This window comes from Haliaeetus albicilla, chromosome Z (assembly GCF_947461875.1).
Source record: "Haliaeetus albicilla chromosome Z, bHalAlb1.1, whole genome shotgun sequence".
In the NCBI taxonomy this organism is placed as follows: Eukaryota; Metazoa; Chordata; class Aves; order Accipitriformes; family Accipitridae; genus Haliaeetus; species Haliaeetus albicilla.
The window spans coordinates 37,510,617-37,533,584 of record NC_091516.1 but is presented as its reverse complement, the minus strand read 5'-3'; the positions used below and the strand labels follow the sequence as shown (position 1 = coordinate 37,533,584).

Sequence of the window (22,968 nt, the reverse complement as noted above, 5' to 3'; positions counted from 1 at the left end):
GGGGCTTTTCACCCCAAATAAAATCTATAGAAAAGCAGCAAAGTGCCACTAAGGACTGAAGTGTGCTGTGGGAGATTGAATGGCATCCTTTAGCTACAAGCCCACTCTCCAGCCTTGCCCGCCAGATTTATGTGTCTTTCACTCTGCAATAAATGATACTGAGCTTTTCTTTCAAAATCTCTGAAGTCCTAGTAGGAGACATGTCTTACCGTTTGTGGATGGGAGGAATGGTTGGGTTTTTTTTTGTTTTAGAATTTTCAGTGCTGTAGTAGCATGGGAACAGTTTTATTAGAGTAATATTAGTCAGGAGACTGGAAAGTTCCTGTCAGAGACAAATGTTTAACGCATGGCTGAGAAATACTGTAGACCACAAGAACGCTTTCTTGCAGGAATAGCATTCAGAGATTGATCAGATGTTGTTCTCCAGGGAAGAGCAGATGAAGTCTGTTCTTGTAAAGGTTTTCAGTCATTTTGAGCCAAGACTACCTATGTAGTTAAAGATTCTCCTAAATATTAGCATAGTTTGAAAGAGAGAAATTTCTAACTGGTATGCCCATTGTTTGTGCCAATTTATGCCATGCTGATATATGATTCTATAAATACTGTGAAATTAAAGACCTGTTATTTGAGGACCAGCAAATAAAAAAATATTATTCATCTTTTGGATATCAACACAGATGTGTGTATGACACTGTTTCAAAACACTAGTGCTAGCTAGGAACCGTCTTCATGAACATAATTGCTACCTTTTCTTAAAAATAAGGGTCAGCAAGGCATCTTCTTAAAAAAATTTGGGTTGGATATGTTTACACACAAGTATTTCTCTTACCCAAGGCATCTAGTGTTTAGAAAGTAAAAACCACAACCAACTAAATACAACCACCCAAACCCATTTTATTTATATATGTGTATGTGTGTATTTAGATAAATATTTTTAAAATATTTATATATATGCACAAATGTATAAGTAGGTGTGTATATTATAATTTATAAATATACCTATAAACATTTTATATCTTATATTTTCATGTGTATTGTATATTAGTCATAAAAATAAAATACATAAATTCTATATTGATATTTATATTTTTAACATTTATGTCTATATAAATTAAAAGGAATTATAAAAGGGAAAGGTGAAGAGCTGAGAGATGAGTTCACTTACGTGACAGCCTGAGAGAGTGGAAATTGAAAGTTTTGAGTTCATTCTTTTCAAGTGGATATTTTCAGTACAGTGAACTGAGGAGAAATAAGCAAATCAACTGTATATTGAGGATGTTAAATTGTGAATTAAAATCTGTTTTCTCTATATGTTTCAAAATTTACATTTTTATTCTTGATACTGGTCTGAAATTTGGTGCCTGTTTAGGAGGTGGAAGATAAGTGCTGTTCTGAATGAGGGGTAACTGTATGAAAGCCTGCTTCTACTCTGTATTTTTGGTCAGAGGGAGATGGTCATGTTTACCCTGAAAAGTCAGCAGGACAGGACAGTGTACTGAGATATTTGGTGAATGGTAGGAGGAAGGGGTATGGACTGTCCCATCTGCATCGCAGATGGCCATTTTAGGTTGAGATTGGTACTCATTTTAATCACCAATATCTCCAATCCCCCACCATAATAAAGGAACTTCTGTGACAGAAGCTTTCGGTAGGCTACTGCCTGTGCTAAGTACATGTGGAAACATAAGACATGAAGATGCAATTGTTTGTTGTTTACGTTCCTGTGCCCATCAAAAAGCAAAATACCTTGTGAGGAGAAGGAGGAGAATGAATGTGAGCTAGAATTAGTGAAATGGTGTTGCTTGAAATGAGGATTAGTCTTCTCATGTAAATTTTATTTTGTGCTAATAAAAAAATCAGGATATCGCCACATCTCATCTGTGGCTTGTCACCTATGCTGTTAGTTTCTGTGCTGCAAACACTTCAAAGGGAAGAATGGAAACTTCTTACAACTTAGTATGAATGGGAGACAGAAGTAGTAATTAGGAATTACTCATTATCTTTATGTTCACAGATCTCAACTGCAATTGTACTATGCTAATTTATTGTAGTTACAGTGTCCTTCTATAAATACTTTTTCCTTTCTGCTAGACTCCACAACAAAAAGATTTTAATTGAATCTGTGTATCAGTTGCTAAGCTGCTTGGTGATATTTTGTACCTTTAGTTCAAAAATATCAGACTTGCACAGCTTTAATTCTGCCCTCTTTGAAGAAGAGGTATGTTATGTTGCCTGCTCTGCCTTTGAACTATGTTGTATAAAAGCTGTTCATATGTTATTTGTGTTCAGGTCTTAAACAGAAGAAACACCATGCTTCCTAAGTCTTTCCCCTTTAGGCATTTGATGTCATCTAATGCTTTTCTTATTTATCTTTCCATAACTGACAGGCTGCACCACTTCTCACCTGATTTATTCTGCTTTCTAATTAAAACAAAAAACAACGACCAAACCCAAAAAACCCCTGACCCTGTGCTCTAAAATGAAAACAAGACTGTTGATGCAAGCTATACTGTACATAAGGGATTTGGGGCCTTTCAACACCAACTGTTGTAGGAGCAGAGTGAAAGCTGCAGGAGCATGCATCCTGCTTTCTGATTTTCAGAAGTTTTTTTTGAACTCTTGTGAAAAGGTGTAAGATACTACTGGGCAACTGTAATTCCAGATATGGTTTCCCAGTAGCATCAGCCAGTCTAGGTTAGAACTAGTTTGTTGTAGGATCTAGTTTAGCTATACATCCATCCTGCTTTTGCTGAGTTAGTTTTCATCTGGATCATTTTTCTGGACAAGGTTATTGTCTGGTTGCCTATGCCAACACAAGCAACAGGAGTGTATTTGTGACTGGGAGAGGACTGTGCTGTAGCCACTGCTGGCTTGCAGTGCTGTGGGTCAGCACACTTAGTGTTAATTTATGTCTTTGATACTTTTTTTTTCAAATAGTGGTATGGTATAGAGATGCGCACTGGTACTGGTTCTGAGATGAGGATGGAATTGCCACTCTCTGTCTCGGATCAATGGAGCTCAGCATACAGGGATATGGTTGTGGTTCCACTCTGAGATTAACCTGAATTTGGCTACTACTTTTCCACCATTTTGGTACTGTGTTGGATGTTAACCTTTATGGGGTGTATCATCTGGTAATCTTCTCCCATAGGGTTCTTGAGGTATTTGCTGAGTCATGTCAAACATGATGTTTGATAATAGAATGCAGTAATGAGTAGTAGTCAATAGTAATATTATTGTTCTATTCTCTGGTGCTCAGTTATCTGTTTGGATTTTTTTAATTGAAGCATTCAAATCTGCTATTTGACATGCCATGAGTGGCTCTAGTACAGGGTAAATTAATAAGCCCCCCTACTTTAATGCTTTCCTTAATATGTGAAACAGCATTTCAATGCATACACAACTGCATGCAAGGCTCCAGCTGGGGTCTGTCCTATGGTGGCTAAAGAAACTAAGCACGTTTTCTAACATAAGTGTAGCCACTTCAAAATATTGAATATATTCAATTCTGTTGCACATATGAATGGCATTTTATTTCCTTTAAAATATATGCCCCGTGGGTTAAATTTCAGTAAGAAATCTAACATGAGAAAGTTAAATAAAAAGGTGTTTAAAGTACATCTGCAATATATTAGAAACAGAAGTGACTATGCTTACATAAAAAGGATCTTTTCTGAATTACACGGCTATTGAAATTTCCATTTGTGTTTTGAGATAGACCTTTGTGGAACTCCTGGGATATTAATTAGTACTCTGGAAATACCTAGAAACAAAGTTATTCATTAGCTTAGTAAAAGAAAAATGATGAAAATGCAGGAGGCATATGTTGCATGTAGTTTTTCCTTTTGATTGTTTCATATTTTCATTTGCTTTTGTACTTTGAAGGCTTTGAAAAGTGTATTTGGAAAAAATAAAATTGGGAAAAGATATTGCTGTGGTGTTTTCAAAAATCGATTGCAGAATTTATACTTTGGTATTGAAATAAGTAGCCTTAAATATTCTGCTGCTTTTTGAAATAATAGAGAAATAAAAACACATTGTAATCATACTATTCAAAGTTAGTGTGTTAAATATGTTATTAGGTGTATCTTGCTGTACTACTAAATAATCCTCTGGGAAAGTTCTGCTTTTGTGATATGAAGGATGATTTTGGTGATTTGCCTGAATGGTTGCTAATTGATGTGGATCTAGTCTAATGCACCTGTTATGCTGGTCCACTGCATGTCCTTTGGAAAATGATCTGAGGTTCTCCCAAATAGTTTAAAGCACTTTGAAAAAGAATATGCATTCAGTATTCCTCCATGGTTAGGTGGGAGATACATGGTTTAGTAGTTGTTACCATTTCTTGAGCATTTGGCAGGTTTTCTCCATTGTGCCCTGCTCACATATGTGTTACTTTCAGAAGTATTTTAATGCCCCAGTTGTTTAAACAGCGCTGTTGAAGACTTGAGAATATAAAGTGGAGCAATTGATATTCAATTATTATGTAATTTGTATTCAATTACATAAACTGTAGAGGAGGACTTGCAGAATTAATAGATTGAATGAAACAGTATTGACTAAAATTTGGTACGGACACCAAGTTAGTATCTCTTCTCTTGATTACTATATCATGAGATCTTTAATGCACAGGCACAACTGGTTATCTTTCTTTACATCTCTTCCTCTCTGAAAAATTTAGAGCCCCTCAATTGAACATACTGAGGTAATGCCAATTCTGAGTGTCTCAGAAAGGTGACTTACGTTAGCATACATAATTTCTCATACAACTATTACCAACTGTTTATTAGCACATAATCTTTTTTAATGGAAATCCTTTTTGAGCAGTGTTTCTTTTCTCCTGCCTAGGAAAAAGAAGAGTTGATTGAAGAATGGCAGCCAGAGCCTCTTGTACCTCCTGTTCCAAAAGATCACCCAGCTCTCAACTACAACATTGTTTCAGGGTAAATGTAATGAAAATAAATTATGTTTTTTATTTCAACTCAAAACATGGACATCAAGTATTTTAAGTGTATTTCTTACTAAGCATTTCCATATCCTTAAAACCTTTTGTAAATGAATTGCATTTTTAGGTAGCATGACTGAATTTGCCACTGAAGAGATGGTCTTGTTTTTGCAACAATATCAAGACTATCTTATTAAGAGCATCTTTCTTACGTTAAACGTTGTTATTAATTTTTTTTTTTTAATATTGGGGGTGGAGGGAGAGACAGTTCATCTTTGCCTTCATTGTAGCTCTGTACTGTTTGATAGTAATTTGTTTTATTTTTTTATATACATCGACTTAGACCTCCAAAGGTGATTACCAACTTCTGTGTAAGGGTTGGGGGGAAACTGTCATCACAAATCACTTCAAAATAAACTGATTTTATGGCTAGCCACTTGGCATTTCATGAAAAGTTGTTCCTCTTTGGACAACTAGAAGTGGAGATGCTTGATGGCAAAGTTGTTTTGTGAGGAAATTATGGCTCAACATTACTTTCTTATGTGTTACGAGGCTTTTAAAATGAGTGCTGACTTAGGCAAGAGTCACAGTATTTCAGAAATTGCTTTGAAATTTCTTTCAGAAGCTTCAGATTTGTTCATTTCAGTAACTTTTACAATATAAGCATTCTTAATATCCTTCTAGTGACACTAATACTTTAAAATAATTTAGTGACAGAGCACAATTATTTGCTTTCATAAGGAGCTCCATTTTGATGGTTCTGCCACCATGGAAAAGTCTGCCTTAGAAAAGGGGTGCCTATTTTAATCAACTGTGATGTTGATTAACATTCTTCTGTTACTGTTCAGAATTTTGAAACAAGCACTACTGTGGACTTAAAGGAAGTGTTGGATGTTTCAAAAAAATCTGAACAAATATATCTTTTAGATTGATTCAAAAAATGTTTAAATTATTTAGAGCTTTCCAGTGCTTACAGCTAGGGAATGTATTGTGACAGAATGTTAATGTGTTGTGGCTATTAAACTTCACAGTGGCTATGGGGAAAACTTGGCATTTGTCTTCCCAACTAACTACCTTCCCGTAAGTTGCTCAACAGCTATGAGATTGTAACTTGGGGTATAAAAAAACACGTTGCAGAATTAATACAGAAATGAAAGTGTCTGCATCCTAATTCCAGTTCAAGAGCATTTCTATCCACTTTTTAATTAGTATTTTAGGGGGACCCTATTGGTACTAATGAAGTAGTCTTCTTTCAGTGATTTTCATGTGTTAATGTCTACCATAAATGGTGATTTACATAAATCTTAATTATCTTGGTATGTGGTGGTTGAATATTGCATATTTGCAGTAATGTGTAGATAGGGTTTATATAGGCTCATAACCACTTAGGAAGTATTAAATATTTCAGTAAAAATTTTCACTCACTGTGTGGGGGAGGCAGACTTCCTCCTTCCTCAATATGCAAGGCAGTTTGTGCCTTACGTTAGCATGCTCCTTTCTGCTGAACATTTGCATAATCCCAGTAACATTGCCAAAGGATAAGCAAAGCCAATAATGCAGAGACTTGTCCATACAAAGGAAGTGACCAATCTTGAATCAGCAGTGAAGAAGTTGCCCGTGATGGCTCAGTCACAGTCCAGAAATTAGTTAGTTCTTGTGGTAGCCTTTCTGTGAACTAATCTATGCAAGATAGCTTAGTTGTACAATATCTCATTCAGAAAATGTAAACCTATTTCCTAAAACAATTTGTCTACAAAATTCTCATGCTGATTCTCATTTTGCTTTAAAATAAAAAGGCACTAATGATCTGGCTTTTAACTCTATCATCTTCTGTGATATTTCAATAAATGCAGCACTTAAGAGATAAGTGAGAGGTCCAAGTACAGATGGAGTGCTTTCAGTCCCTAAAAGACACAATTCTGAAGGACTTGCAAGTTCTTTGAATATGGCTTGACATTCTATTTTTATTTACAGTTTCAGCTGGATTACTCAGTATCTCATAACTGTTGTCCCTAACCATAATACCTAACAAACTGTGTTATACTAGGGGAAGGGAGATACATGAAACTGTAAAGAAATAAATGTTTCACTGTTTTCCTTTTGCAAAGACTTGTTTTTGACATTGCAAAGAAGGTTTTATGGTACTGTTAGCATCTGTGTTTTGGATATAATTGTTCACTGGAATAAAGTTTTCCATGAGGGTTTTCTGCCTAACCATGAGTCTTCCTTTAGAAGTCTGGGTAAAATCCTGATAGCAAAGTGTGGCCATGTTTTCATGAGGGCTGTAATTTTGTTAGGGGCAAGTTGTTGGTGAACATAATTGTATTTTCTAGGTTTGAGAAGTGGAGCCGTGGGGGCAAATTGCTGTAAATTTACCAGGTTTGATAGTATGCTGGGAATATACTGAATCATGTGTTAGTGCCAAAACATATAGGTCTGCTCTTGTGAATATCTGCGAACCTAAGTAGTTGTTTCAGTTAATAGGACTTCCAACATTTGGTACAGCTCATTGATGAGCAAGACAGGGGAACAGATCCAGGTATGGCAGTGATTGCCCCAAGACAGTTTGCAGCACATTTGTATAATGCTAGTACTATGCAGAAGATGCACTGCAGTAATGCAGGACTGCTCCTTTGTGGGGTCTGGTTCAGCTTGTGTCAGTGTAATGTCATGAAATGACAGTGATGAAGATGCATGACACATGCACTGTGTTAGTAGAAAGCTTTCAAAAGCTGTTTTGTAAGCTTTGCAATTGCTTGGTTGAAGCAACATGTGCTTAATTTTTATTTACAGATATAAACCAAAATCAAGCAGTTTTTTAAGTGAGGTTCAGGCAGTTCAGTGTTTTCCTTAACTTGTAGTGAATAGCTTGGACTTAAAGTTTATTTGCTTTGCACACCTATTGTACCCATTGAAATATTGTCAGCAACCAGATTTTTAGCAGCTGTCCACGGGCATTTGACATTTGAGCAGCCCTGTTTAATTTTGATTGTGAAAATTGCTCAGTGCTAGTTTCCACATGGGAAAACCTTGTTGAAACTATTGTGTTTGAGGAATAGTGTAGGATCTCAACTCTAATATTTGACAATGCATACAGAAATGGGCAGACATAAGGTTTTGTATTTGGCTTAGCTTTGAGACTTCTCAACACCCTGAGTGATTAATTGAAACGTTTGATTTTGTAGTATTGAAGTGTATAACTGCCAGAACAGGATTGCTTTTAGAATACAGCACACAGATGCAATGCTTGTGTTTAAAGCATTAATAGCTATTTTTATCTTCAGTTTTTTAATAACTTTATCTAAATCATTTTTTAGGGCAGAAAATTTCTCTGCCCTTTGCTTCATGTATATTGTGCTCTTGTTGCTTTGTTAATATTGGGTGTTTTCACACTTTCTGTGTTTCCTGACTACATGAGTTATTCAAACTGTTATGGACTAAACAGAATTGGAAACTTGAGATGACAGATAATACAATACTTTTTTGTCTGTTTACAGCTAGTACCTATGTTTTGGGAGCCCTGTTCAGTACAAGATTGGTATTGTGGGTTTGCTTTATGACAAAAACATTGGTTTTAAATTCATTTTTATCGCAGAACTAAGTAGCAGTGAAATTTCCTTTTTATTTATAGTATTCCTGATTTCAGACAGACATCACTTTGCTTTTAAAGGAGAAGCTTGATTAATCTTTTCAGGAGTCACCTTTGTGTGAATTAAGTTTTCAACAAGGAATCATTAAACTAAATATCTCAGGAAGGTATTTACAGTTTCTTTGGTAAACTGGAGGAATACAGTTTTTGCTGAGTATGGTAGTGTATTTGTGATTTTACACTGAACTTAAATATTGATTGGCAGCTGCAAAAGAAGTGGAAGGAAGGAATCTTGAAAAAGCTTTTTACTATTGAGAAACAAAACTCCTGTACTGTTTGACTGTTTATGAAAATGGCAACTGTTCATTCATAACAATAGGTCTGTAATTTTTTTTTTCAGTCCTCCCACCCATATAATCACTGTTAATGGCAAGGAGTGTATAAACTTTGCATCGTTTAACTTTCTTGGACTTTTGGATAATGAAAAGGTTAAGGTGAGTTCTTCCAGTTATTGTATTTGTGTGATTGTTCCTCTTTTACTTTGTGTGTTGTCTTGAAATTAAGAATTACTTCAGAAACCACAAACTTTGTCAAGGAAGTATACTTCTAAAGCAGCAAGGAAGATTATAAACCTTGTAATTGTGTGCTATTTAAGTTCGTCTTTTTATTGAAGTTTAATCTAGTGTATTTACTGTGTACTAGCTGATTATCAAGTTAGATTAGTATTTAATGTCCTTAGTCATGAGAATACAATGAATGATGCTTAAAAACTTGTCTAAAATAGTTTTGATGTGAAATTAATTCATGGAATTCAGTATGTTGTTATACTTTCTGTATAGCAGGGCATGTTACATGATGCATGAACTGGCCTGTGTACATAGGTATAAACTTGTCAGTGTGAAGTGTATAGAAGAGTTAGAGATCTAATGTAGGAATAAATATTTCATGTAATTCTTTTCTGTTAAAGAGCGCAGCCCAGGCATCTCTGAAGAAATATGGTGTTGGCACTTGCGGACCTAGAGGATTCTATGGTACTTTTGGTGAGTAACTTTCTTTGATCTGCCTTTAAAGGTGTTCAGACTGGTTTGGTAAGTCAGCTAAAATAGTCCTATATATAAGCAGCAAATTATTTCCACCACTATGAAGAACAGTTACCCTCTAACACACTTTTTAGTGTAATTGTTAAGGATTGGTAGCGTTTGTAGTTCATAGCTTGTTTCTTATTAATTTTACGTGTTTTCTTACTCTTTCTGATGCTCGTCTTGGAGGAGAGTTGCGAAGTTAGATATAATCTGTTTTAGTTCTTGTCACTATAGTGGAAAGAGAAAATAAACATATTAGAATTTAATCATGCATGGCAAATTTAAGTGTAAATTAATAATACATTTTTAAGTAGACCACAAGAGGGCAGTCTGATTTCTATGATAAAGATTCTTAGTGAAGTTTATCTAATGCTGTAGTCAGAATGAAGTTTTCCTTTACTGATAACTTTAATGTTGTAGTTAAAGAGATTTTATGACATAAGCAGGTGTTACTAAGGGTTTTTTCATTCTTTTTAAGAAGTATTAAGTTAAATATCAGCCTCTGGAAACAGTGCTTTACAGGCATTGGTATTTTGAAATTGTGCATGGAAACCAAAGAGTAATACATGAATAGCTGCACGGTTGCAAGCTGAAAGCATTGACTCATCTTCTTGTGAACTTTCCGGTCTCTTCCCAGAGGTGATGGAATTCACAGCGTGTTTGTACTCAAATGATTTCATAGAGTTGGCTTCCTGTAGCCTTGACTTGAAGTCAAGACTGGAACTTTTCTCAATTAATCAAGCTAGTCCTTTAAGTGATCAGCCAGGTGCTGTATCTATTTTGATTTGTTAGAAGTCTATATATCAGAATGAAGTTGAGTCTTTGATATCAATCTTATAGATTGTTCATTAGCCTAGAACCATAATTAATTTCTGACAAAGGAGGTGGTAGCCCATTGATTAGTAGAGAGCGTTTAGAAGGCTAGATTCCCTCACTGATCACTGGTCAGCAGTGATCTGTTGGAATTCATACAGGCTTCTCCCTGCCCCTCCCCTGCCCCCCAAAAAACCCCCCAAAACCAAAAACAAACCACTGAAAAGCTCAAAGAAACTTGTGGAATAATGCCTCCTGCCTTTGGAGTCCAGGCTGATTTTATGTGTTGTGAAATCTTTCACTTTGCTTCTTTCTAGTAATTATTCAAAACAGACTGGTTAAAAGTTGATTTTCTCTGGTAAGTGAGAGATTCTTTGGGTTATTTCTTATCCTCTTTGGAGGTCTAATCCTAAGATCCAAAGTGTATAGCTTTTGCATTTAGTTTGGTCGCTGTTCATTGGCTTCTGAATTTTTTGGGTAAATGCTTCATTTCACAAAGCAGGGTATATAATCTGTGGTGTTGCCGCATGACACCACTAGTGAAGAAATGATGTTATAGTCATCTGTTTGAGATATCATCTTTTACAAATAAAGTAACTGAGAATTGGTTTAAAATTTGAGAGAAACAGCTGCTGTTCTTGTTGGATCCCAGACTGCCTTCCCATTTCCCCTTGACTTTAAATATCTGAGTATTGCAGAATTATGAATCTCTGATAAGAAACATTCCTTACATCAGTAATATTGTATGCCTCAAACTTTTCACACAATTTTTCATGTGCTATGACTTCGGTAGATGAGTCATTTTGTGTCCAGAACTGTGATTTCCTCTTACTTAACTATATAGGATTTAATTGATGTTTGTCATTTTTTGTCACTCAGAGTTATCCCTTCTTAGGGGCTGATGTTTCCTATCAATATTAGAGATCTCTTTATTTCTAAATGTAGATATCATGTTATAATTTATTTTGAATGGAGACTTGATTCTTCATATCTCTGCCTGCTTGAAGGGATTTCCTAGATTTGCTGAGTCCCTATGAAGACATTTTTGCTTTGTGCTGTATCCCTGAAAACTGCATCCATGCCTTTATCCTATGATAAGCTTGAAATTCTAGTATATTCATCCATAACTGAATCTTGACAGTTATTTTCTCCATAATGACAGCTGAGGGGTGTATCACTTTTTGGTGGTGGTGGTGGGTTTAAGGCTATTGTGGATTGCCTAGCAGCCACAATTTCAGTACTACTGGGAAGATCAGGACTAGCTACCTGATAAAATATTTAAAAGATGATGTGGGATTTGGTCTCAGTTCTGCTTTTGACTTGCATGCGAGCACATGCTGGGCACTAAACTGGCACTTCATAGCAGTTGTTGACAGTAATAGCGTTATTAAGGTTTCATAATTATGTAGAAAGCTGTTCCAATCATATCTTCCTCTGTGCAAATGTGCTCTAGGTAGTATTCACAGCTCACTGAAGCTAGGCTAATCCAAGTGATGTAAGCAGACTAAAGCAAATCATTGCAATGAAGAATAGGAGAATCAGATAGTATTCTGTTTTCATCCTAGTGGAATGGTAGTGAAGCCTTAATACTATCTTAAGCTTTTCCATCTCACAATTGTACAAAGCATTCATTCCCTTATGTAATGATGTATCAAATTGTATATGCTGTATGTCATTCTGAACTTAAATGTTCTTGCCCTTGACAAAATTTACAAGGCTTCTAAAATTTTTTTTCCTTAACACAAATCTGATTATATTCGTCAGCTCATTATTGCTGACAGTATGTCTTTCATCCACTGTTTTTACCTAGCCCTTGCTCAGTGTAGAGATGGTTGTTGCCTGAGTAAAGCTCAGTGAGAAGCATGCAAGTTTCCGTTTTTAACTGATTATCTCGTCATCTTTTCTACTTTTTCTGTTAAAGGATGTGGGTGGCCTTTTACATTCAAAACATTTTTCCCCATTAGGTCTCAATAGCTGGGCCCTCAAAGTAATAGATCAGCCCTTGTTTGCCCTAATTTGTTATTCTCTGCTGGCAGGGCTTCAAGAAGGAACACTTTTGGCTGAATGTTGTTTGTATTGCATGTCTTAACTGCCATGTGGCCAGTCTCTTTTTTGTTGCTTGCTGCCAGAGAAAGATCTTTCCTGGGCTTTTGTTCAATAATTGAATCAGAGTTCATCATCCTGTTTTGAAGCTGGACCGGAGATTGTTTCATTGGTCCTGAAGTCCATGTAACAATAAAGAAAAAGATACAAAGATTCTGAAAAAGGACTACTTAAAATCTCTATCAGAACGTAGATTAGATAACTCCAATCAGTATCAGTATCCTTCCTTTCAAAGACTTTGGAGAAGGAAGTCTAAGTCTGTTCTAGGTTTCTCCGAATGTTTGGTGTACCTAATACAGCTGGATCAAAGTGATAGGTAGCAAAAGAAAATTTTCCAATAATAAGTGAGTACATTTTTTGTTTCCATTTCAAACCAGTGGAAAACCAAATAAAAGAATTCCTTTCCATTCCATTTTTTGATGCTCAGGTAAACATTACGATTATTGAAGATTTATAGTTTGCAGTCTATGGATAAAATTGCTCTTGACTGTGATTGGGAGGCTGTTGTTTGAAGACATGCCTTTTGCCTTTGTTGTGTAAATATATCGGTCAGGTGGATGTGCCCTTTTGGGGAAAGGTTATGCTAGATATTTGTTAATTATGACAAAGCTAAGATATTTACAAAGCCCTTTCTTCCTACACCCTTGCTGTCAGTACCTAGCTGGAAGTAACAACATTGACATAACTGTGCCTCATACGCTATTGAAGAATCTGTATTTTTAACTGATGTTGATTCATTTGATTTTAGTTTCGAGGAACTTTCAATAATTGCGAGGTAATGTTTGGCCAATGGTGATCTTTCAGGTCGCACACTAAGGACCTCTATTTGGCCTTTAATCTTGTTTATTTCCAGTTGATAAAAGGCATAATTCTCTGACTAACATTTGCTAGCAGAAGCAGGTAGTGGCAAGAGAGTTACACTACCAAAACAGCAGTTTGTCTGATACAGGTTATTTTGCTTAGGCAGAATACTTAACACTGCGGTCATCTTTCTGCAACAACAATCTACTCACCATGTGGTACTACCCTTCTTAATCTTTTGATTTAGTGGTGTTTTGTTTCTAACGTGGGTCACTTTGACCGAATTGGTTTGGGAAATGCTTGTGTGTGTAATTGTGTCAATTTATCTTAAGGGTGAGTAATCTCTGGCATAGATGGTGACCTTTTCAATTGGCTGAAGTGCGTTCAGGAGATGGTATGTGATTGCAGCCTGACAAGAACAGTTTTCTGTTATAATGATAGCTATGCTATATGCAGTGGAAGCATCAGCTTGGAAGAACTGACAGTCTGCCAACAGGTCCTCATTAATGGCTATAAATTACATAGCTATTTGTTGTCTGACTATAGTAACTGTGTTCCCTAGTCACAGTCCATGAGTGCTGCATCATTTACTTGTGGTCTAATTGCAAGTAGATTTTAATTACCCTTGCATAAGAACATAAGAATGACATTACATAAATATTTTCAGATCTATCAAAGCTTCTGATTAATATTGGGTTACTTGTCAGTTTAAGTAAGGCTGGATTGGTTGCAGCTGTTTTTTGGGAAGTTATTTGTTGTAACACTCTTCCTACAAATAAACATTGTTTGCTTCAATTAGATGATTGCTAAAAGCAATTATAGTCTTTCTGATAGGTCTAAAATTTTTCATTTTTTCTCTCAAATAGATGTGCACTTAGAATTAGAAGAACGACTAGCAAAATTCATGAGGACAGAGGAAGCTATTATATACTCATATGGATTTGCAACAATTGCCAGTGCTATTCCTGCATATTCAAAAAGAGGGGACATTGTGTTTGTGTAAGTATTGACAAATGCCAGATTAAAGAGTTTTCTTTTCAATTTTTCTTTTTCATTACTGTTAATCATGTTAAGTTAACCATTCAGAAAATAATGCTAATTTTGATCAAGTATTTTGTTGTACAAAGCTAAAATATCTTTTCTTTGCCAAATACTCGAAATCAAATCAGTTACTGCTTTTATCATGAAAGAGCGGACTTGGACACTCAGCTGAAAAAAAAAAAAAACAAACCAAACTTGTGCATGCAAGAACTAACAGAAGTCTAATACCTAGTTTTCTTCTGAAGAAACTGTACAGTCATATTTGTTTTTCTCCTGTTTACTGCTGGCTTTTCACCTTTCTTGCAGGACAGTTGTTCCCGCATGTGTATTTGCAATGGATTAGTTGGATAAATATTGCTGCATATTAAAATAACACAAGAACAGCTATGCAGGGTCAAACTAAGGGTTCTGCAAGCCTGGTATCTGGTCCCTGAGGGTAACCAGTGACAGTTTGTCTAGGGAAGAGTAAAACACCAGGAGAAACAATGTAACAATATTCAAAACTTACTGAGCCAAAGAGAAGGGTTTGGATTTAGTAGTAGCTGATGGGTTTTTCTTAAACGTTCCTATTCTTTTAGTACTTTTGTAAATCTTTTAATAACCACAATGCTTTTATGACATGTAATTTCACAGTTTAGCTTGAACATTTTATGAAAAAATATGAACAAATACCTGTTTTGGATATAACGCCTACTTATTTCAGTTGATGCATTTGATTTTAGAGAGTGAACTGATGCATCTTCTCCATGGGGGGAGTGAGTGGCTATGTGGGGCTTAGCTGCCTGCTAGGGTTAAGTCACAGCACACTGATACTTTTGTATTTGTCTGCCAAAATCTTTCTTCAGTGCTCTCTTATCTAAGTCTAAGGCTTGCAGCTGATTTGACTTATTTTACAGAAGTTCTTTCATAACTTTGATCCTAGTTTTTGGTCATCTTTGAACATTTTCTGGATCAGCTTTTTTGAGACGAATGGACCAGGATCATGCACGCTATTCAAGATGCGAGTGTATCCTGGATTTAGCTGTCTTGTACTGTTTCAGCTTCTCACTGACAAAAGATCTCGCCATATTTCAAAGTAGCTTGGTTGAAATTACTGCATTTAGCATGTACAGAATGTTTGATTTAGTTCCCACTTTTAAAAAATTATTCAACTTAGGCACCTTTGAAATTGCATACCCTATCGTGCTCAGAGGTTTGCTTTTCCAACACTTAAAAATGGCAGATAGTTCTTTGAACACTGAGATAGTAATTCCCAAAGGGTATTAAAAAGCAGATTTTGAATACTTGGAGGACCACTATAACTGTTACAGGCACATCTTTGTGCCTTTTTTCTAAGACCCAGAGCAAATGGAGTGAGAGATTTCTGGGATGATTACCATGGTGTTGTACCTGGTCCATGGAATGCTGTGCTCAAATAAACTGGTGTCACATACAAACAAAACCACCAGTGTACACTTCAAGAAAAATCCTGTTGGCTTTTTTTTATTGGCTATAATGCATAGGAAAGTTGAGAAGCTTTGGAAATGAGTTTTCAAAATGTAAATAAAATATATGATGCTTTAATAAATCTGGTTTTAACTACACCTAAGTACAGATACCTGCTCAAAAGCAAGACAGTCCTAATAGCCAGCTTTCTTTGAATAATTTTTAAACCCAGTGCAAACTTAGAAGGGTTTGCTGTGTTTACAGAGATGAAGCTGCCTGCTTTGCTATTCAGAAAGGATTACAAGCATCTCGTAGTAATATCAAGTTATTTAAGCATAATGATATGGCTGACCTTGAACGACTGTTGAAAGAACAAGAGACTGAAGATCAAAAGGTACCATTCCTTTGAAGAAATATTTGTACTTTTTTGTGCCACCTCCCCCACATTTTTTACTAGGTTGTGTAATTGAATGGATGCAATGCTTATAGGCAGTTATTTGGTTTTCATAAATCTCTACTGAGCAGTTAATGTTGCTTATGTAATTAAGATTGATTTTTTTTTTTTTTTAAGAATATTTATTTACTTGCATTTGTCTGTGTAACCACTGGAATTGAGCTCACAGGCACTGGTAGTAGGGGAATATCTTAATAGGCAGATGACTGAAGTGTGAGGTTTGGTTTTGTTTTTTTTAAATACTATCACAGAGTGCTTGTTTTTGTCTCTTAGAAAGTTGTATAACTGCATTTACTTAATAAATCATGCAAGTTAATTATCAGTTCGAATGCCATACTGTAAAATCAATACAAAAGCGGCTAATCCTAACCCTTTAATTTATATGATTTTTTTTTTCTTAGACTCTTCCCCTATCTTGCACTCAACTCTAAAGATGTTCTCTCACTTGAAAAATTTGGTCAGTTTGATGGCTTGCTTCTCATTCTGACAGTAATACAAAAGGGTGTCCAAAAGCAGCTACTAAAATCAAGATCAGCAAGTACAGATAACCTGGTTAAATGATTTTTAAAAGAATTAGGTGAATATGTGCCATGTTCACAGAATGCTGGAAAGTTACAGACAATTGGAAGAAAGCTGAATTTGTGCTAACACATAGAAAAAGTAGATAAACTGCATAATTATAAGCCAGTCGGCTTAACATCAGTCTAAATCAGTCAAGGATCTGATTAATAGCAAATTTATAGACAACGTACTAGTTAACATATTTTTATGGAGAATACGTTTTGATAGATAATCTTTACATGAGTTTTTAGATGTGGTTGACAGACTAGTGCAATTTGTGTAAAATATTTGGTTTGTTCCAGCAGAGTGCTTTGATTTAGCTACATGGTTAAAGTTTCTTAATGTAATTAGTGGAATGTGAACATGAAGTTGGTGGCCAAGATCTTAATATAGACCATGTGTGTATAACTAAGACACGCTGACTAGGAAGGGGTAGATCTTGCCACTAGAGTTGGTCCAACTTGTGGAGTGGACTGTGCCTAGTTTTGGTGCCTACCACTCAGAAAAGTTGTATACCTGTTCTCCGAATCTTTTTACAAGAACTGAAAATGGTAAGAAGCATGACTTAATATCTTTGATCAGAAGGTATCAGTAAGGTTTAAAGTAAATAACAGGGGAATGGCATTTTAAAACAAGAAAACTCAAATCATACCACTGAAGTTTAAACAGAAACCACTGCAGGATATCCTTACAATCTGTATTGTCCAGAGATCAGACAAGGAAATTGTAACTTGAATGTTATGAATACTTTTGGGTTGTGTTTTATGAAGACACTACTTGCGAGAGGTTTGTGCTACATTGAGAATCCTAGTGCACAAACCACTTGTTGAAAAGCCTTCTAAATGCTCAGACTAATGATTAATATAATAGAGACCAAGATTTGTAGTATTTGTTCTGTTGTATTGTTTGTAGTTTATTCATAAAGTTCAAATGGATTGGTTATGATTTCTTGCAAAACATAAATCTTGCATAAGAGTTAAAAGCTTTAAAATTATTACAAAACAAAGAAAAACTAGTCCAATGAGGCATTTCAACTTTGATTACAAATGATAAATACTAAGTTTAAACTAAAGTGAAAGCTTACTTGAAAAAGAGACATTATCTTCCTTCCCTTCCCATTACTGTCCTTCCCTATCAAAATATCTTCAGAGCTTTGCTTGTTAGTAACAGTTGACATGAACTGAAACCATATCTTTCTCTGAAGAATCCTCGCAAGGCCCGTGTAACTCGAAGGTTTATTGTAGTGGAAGGATTGTATATGAACACAGGAGATGTTTGCCCTCTGCCAGAATTGGTAAGTGGTTTGAGTTTGCCTTTTAAACTCTGCATATGAAAACATGTGGCTAATGAAATAATAGTATCATATAGGTAAGCCTACATAGAAAAACTCTGCATGCTGTTTTTTTGTTTAGCTTCTTGCTTTCTCAAATGTTCATGAAATGGTGATCCCAAATCTTACTTTGTTTTGAAACTTCTGATCAGGATTAGGATTCTGAAGCTAAACACAGTGAGACTTGCAAATGAATATCTGATGATGGTCTTAGTTTTCAACCTGTAAAATATACTGTATTTTCAGCTATGGTGTATGATACTAAATTGTTAAACTAAATTATATAGAATACAAAAAAAAAAGAATCTTTAAAGAAACTGTCACACAGCTGTCACTGTAAACAGTGACTCCAAGGAAAACACTTGCTATTCACCATCAGTTGGCTTTTTGTGCAGGCTATATTCTAGTAGATATCAGAAGAAATGCTGTGAAAATGCATTATTTTAAAAGTACTTGATAACCTATTTTAAAAAAAATAATTTTTTTTTTGGTACATGAACATTTATGAGATTTACTCTAGTTTTACATGGTGGAAGAATTTTGAAGGCTTTTAAAATGTCATAATGACAGAATACAACTCTAGAGCTGACATTTTTGCAGTATTCAGGATACTGTACTTATCTGTCTTTACCTTATCTCCTCCACCCATCTTGTTACCAAATTCTGATGGGCTTGACTTTTATTTTATATAATTTGCTCTGTTTTAGATAAAGTTGAAGTATAAATACAAAGTTAGAATATTTTTGGAGGAGAGCCTTTCCTTTGGAGTCCTTGGAGAACATGGGAGAGGAATTACTGAACACTTTGGAATAAATGTAAGTGCCTTTTTTGTGAGCTTTGTTGTGAACAAGAGAGTTGTACAGAAGCAGATGCACAATTGATTTCTTATACCTGTGGCATTAACAATGTTCAGTACTGTACAGTAGAAATTTAAACATACTTTATCAGTCTTAAAGTGTTCAGGTCTTGGCACTTTTCTTTCACATGCTTACTTGAAATAATGTTATTTATCTTTAGTGAGGAAGGTAACAAAAGAATTTTTACAATGTGTAATTTTTTCCTTTTTTTGGACACTTGGTGAGATGATGATTGCAGTATTTTCCAGCCACAAACACTTAAGCGTCATGTTTACAGAAATACTTGGGGGTTAGGAGTGAGTCAGAAAAATCTCAGTGTATAGCCAGCCTACTTTGCTCTATTGCCTTTTGCTCCAGTGGGGAAAAATAGGTCATTTGATGGTCAATTCAAAGACATTGTCTTTGACTACTTTACTGGCAGATTAAGTCAAGCTGTCTTTTCAAGAGTCTTTTGCGGTGTTTATTCAGCTGAGGAGTACTTTGGAAATCCAAAATGGTATCCTTGCAGTTGTTTGCTACCACAGCCACCTGAGCTGGGGAAGGAAGAAGTGCTCTTTTGGTTGCCAGTGTCTTAGTGTGGAGCATCCCTCACTACATGCTGACAGTGTCTAGTTCACCTTGGAAGTGAAATATCAGATTCTGAGAATTCATTCTGTCTTCCCCTGTCTCCTATTGTTTTCACTGTGTCTTAATTACAAATGTGGAAAAGAGAAAAAGAATGTTAAAAAGCTTTAGAAAAGGAAACAAACAGAGCTACTGTGAAGCTTGCCAAGTACCAACTGATTAATTGGCTTCTATGTTAAATTAATTTACAAACATAATCTTTCAGTTTTGTCTGCTTAGAATGGGAATTTGTAGCAATGGTCATCAGTGTATATTAGAGAGCCAGACAAAAAATGTATTTCCAGCTAACAAGTGAAATAAGTCAATTGTGTCTTTAAGGTTCAGACTCAATTTTAACTAGGCTTGTGCTCAATTTTAATCACATTCTAACTCCTACTGACTGCAGTGGGACTAATTACATTCTTAAAGGACACTGTCACACTGAGTGCTCTGAGGAATTGTCACCAGTATCTATATAATTTGTTTTTTCCATTTGTATTCTTCACATTGCCTGGAAAAGAATGATCCTGTGTATATTATCTATGGATCTATAAATCTCAATTTCTAAAGTCCTTTTGTATTGCTTAAAATTGTTATTTCAATTGTAGCTTCGTTTTAGTATGTGATAGTTTGGTGGATCTTCTCTAGTATTCATGATAATATGAAACAAGATATGTCTTTAGTAGATTTATCTTATAAATAGTCTTGATGTAATCAAAAGCATCTCTTAACTTGTTAATTTAACTGGCAGATTGATGATATAGATCTTATTAGTGCAAACATGGAAAATTCACTGGCTTCTATTGGAGGATTTTGCTGTGGAAGATCTTTTATTATTGACCATCAGGTAAGTCAGGTCTCATTTTTATATGGTGTGGCAGGATTAGTTACTTAAAAATGAGAGTTAGTTACTAAAATCTATTTGCAAGGAATGTTATGATATAAATTATTATGCAACATTTAATTCTATACAGAAACTGTCTGGTTCTATGAAATTTTGTAGATTAATTGGAGACATACTTTTAAATCCTTCCATGAACCTCATAAGTGTGGAGGAGAGGTTGTTTTGTTTAAATGTATGTGAACTAATTTTTAAAACATTGTCTATGCTGCTATAAGCAAAAAAGTGAATTTTTTTTCTTTTTCCCTCACAGCGATTGTCTGGTCAAGGCTACTGCTTTTCTGCATCCCTGCCTCCTTTGTTAGCTGCTGCTGCTATTGAGGCTCTGAATATTATGGAAGATAATCCAGGTACTTAATTCAGGAAAATCTTATTCTTCAGTCTTTCTTCACTCCAAACTAGTAGCTCATACTTCTCCCTGCTTTTATTCCTCACTCTTTTTTAAGTCCTCTCTCTTTTTCAGCTAATTAATTTTACATGCATGATTGTCTCTTCATATAATTTCCTATCCTGCTTTTCTTCTTCAGTGTTTCATCCCCTTTCCTTCTTCCAGTTGAAAGTGAGCAAGTTAGTTGAGGCTAGGAGGGACAGAGATAGTTTTCACTAGGAAAATAAGAAATTATTATTCTGCTTTATAGACTAGAAATAGGCCTTTTCCTTGAAAACAAATTCCTTCAAGACAAATGGAGGAAGGGAAGGTTAAAGAGAAACAATGGAATATGTTTCCTCAGGCTGGAATAACCATTTCCTTTCCACTTGCACTACATAATTATTTTTTTTCTTCTTCAAGAGAGCATCCAGGCAAGAATCTTGGGAATGATCATGGTACAAATACCTGCAGTTTTGGCAGGACTAAGTACAGAGTGTTTGGATAAAGTTGGCAGGCAGGAGTTTCTGTTCTAGGAGTCAGAGAATTGCCCTTGTTGCTAGAACCTAAGACAGATTTTTTTGCGGGTGGAGGGGGTGAGACACACATGAGAAGGATAAAATTGGCCAAATCTGTATGTATTTGTTTTTAACCTACATTAGTGCCAACAGATTGGAGGACATCTGCAGAGAGATACAGTATTTAATTTGTCGCAAATAAATAAAAATTACTGGGTAGCCCATGCCTAGTCCTCAGAACTTAAAAAAAAAGCCAGAAAAAATTAAGAGTAAGTTACAGGACTGTTGGCTGCAGTGGAAGATCAACCTTTACTGAGGAGAACCACCAAGGTTTGCAGATCCAGGAGTCAAAGTTTCCTGTTTAAGAATCTGCAGTGAGCTGGTGAAAGGATCAAGGAGCAGAGTCTGCATGGCTGTAGATATTTTATAGATAGCAATATGTTCAACCTGTCATTTCAATCCCATTACCAAGTGTTTGTGTCATCCTTTCCGTATGATCATGAACCGATGCAGCTGGAGTACTGAGATAAAGGGAAGTAATGCATTTGTCAGATCTTAAAAGCCTGTCATTTCCTGGCAGAAATGGGAATCGGGAACATTATGAAGAGTAGTGAAAAGACTTAGTACTTCAATACATATGTATATCTTCGTTTTCCTTCCAAATGCTTTTTTTGAAATCTTAAGACATACAGAAATGTGGAGTAGAAACAGGATATCTAAGCCTTTTCCTTTTTCTGTTTTTTTTTTTTGTTTTTGCATGTGCAGACATTTTTCAGATTCTTCGGGCTAAATGTGAACGAATCCACAAAGCTTTACAGGGGTAAGTGTTTCGGGGGGGGGTTTTTTGCTATTGTTAATTTGACCATGCCTTTATAATGCCAACTTTAAAGAACTCTCTTGCCCAGATCTGTTTCTGGTTTTACAGATACTTAGACTAGAATGTGTACACTAAATTATGTTTGTATTAAAGGAGGAAAGTAATCCTTTTCCAACTGTCTCTGTTATGCTACTGAAAAGAGTACAAGTTTTTAAAATCTGTTTACAGGTATTGGAATGAGATTATACCTTAATGCTAGTGAGGGTGTTTACAAGCCCTTACACGCTTAAGTCTTCAGGAGAGTGTGGTAGCTTTCAGCAGTACAAAGTGTTGATAAGCATTTTGAAAATAATGTCTAAGTAAAAGCATTTGGTGTATAGCTTAGCAGATACTCTTTCAGGCAACTCAGTGTACCTTGCAATCATGTTTAATACAATATTGTTCCTACATACGAGATTTGAATGTTAAATCGTAAAAGAAATATTCGTTATTCTAGAGTCACATAGAAAATTGCTGGAATTTATCTGGAAAATCAGGATTCTGTTTAAAATTTCCTAACACTATCCTGTTTTAAAAGATGGCTATACTGAGTAATTGCTTTTTTCCCTGACAGGTTTTGATACTAAAAAATACAGAAATTACTGTGATTATTCATCAGCTGTTTAATATGCAGAATAGTTATGTTAGCTGTTATTTTACAATTTATATTCTTCAACAGTTTTCTGTTACATTTTAAAGAAATTAATAACATTTAAACACAC

The 22,968-nt window shown here is 35.4% G+C and overlaps 1 protein-coding gene across 5 annotated transcripts in view; it reads left to right on the top strand.

Moving 5' to 3' along the window:
* The window catches only part of SPTLC1 (serine palmitoyltransferase long chain base subunit 1), a 58,376-nt gene that overhangs the window by 6,096 nt on the left and 29,312 nt on the right, over positions 1 to 22,968 (top strand). For 4 of the 5 annotated variants that reach the window (XR_011323261.1, XR_011323259.1, XR_011323260.1 and 1 more), the window contains exons 3-12: positions 4,849 to 4,943; positions 8,935 to 9,028; positions 9,502 to 9,574; positions 14,200 to 14,332; positions 16,064 to 16,193; positions 18,019 to 18,108; positions 18,852 to 18,959; positions 20,356 to 20,451; positions 20,759 to 20,855; positions 22,156 to 22,210. Coding sequence is in view for 2 of the 5 variants with exons in the window: in XM_069776350.1 (XP_069632451.1) it covers positions 4,849 to 4,943; positions 8,935 to 9,028; positions 9,502 to 9,574; positions 14,200 to 14,332; positions 16,064 to 16,193; positions 18,019 to 18,108; positions 18,852 to 18,959; positions 20,356 to 20,451; positions 20,759 to 20,855; positions 22,156 to 22,210 (971 nt within the window). In the remaining 3 variants the exon portion in view is untranslated. Of the gene's footprint in view, positions 1 to 4,848; positions 4,944 to 8,934; positions 9,029 to 9,501; positions 9,575 to 11,342; positions 13,728 to 14,199; positions 14,333 to 16,063; positions 16,194 to 18,018; positions 18,109 to 18,851; positions 18,960 to 20,355; positions 20,452 to 20,758; positions 20,856 to 22,155; positions 22,211 to 22,968 lie in introns of those variants that run through there. The other variant, XM_069776351.1, reaches the window with a different exon arrangement.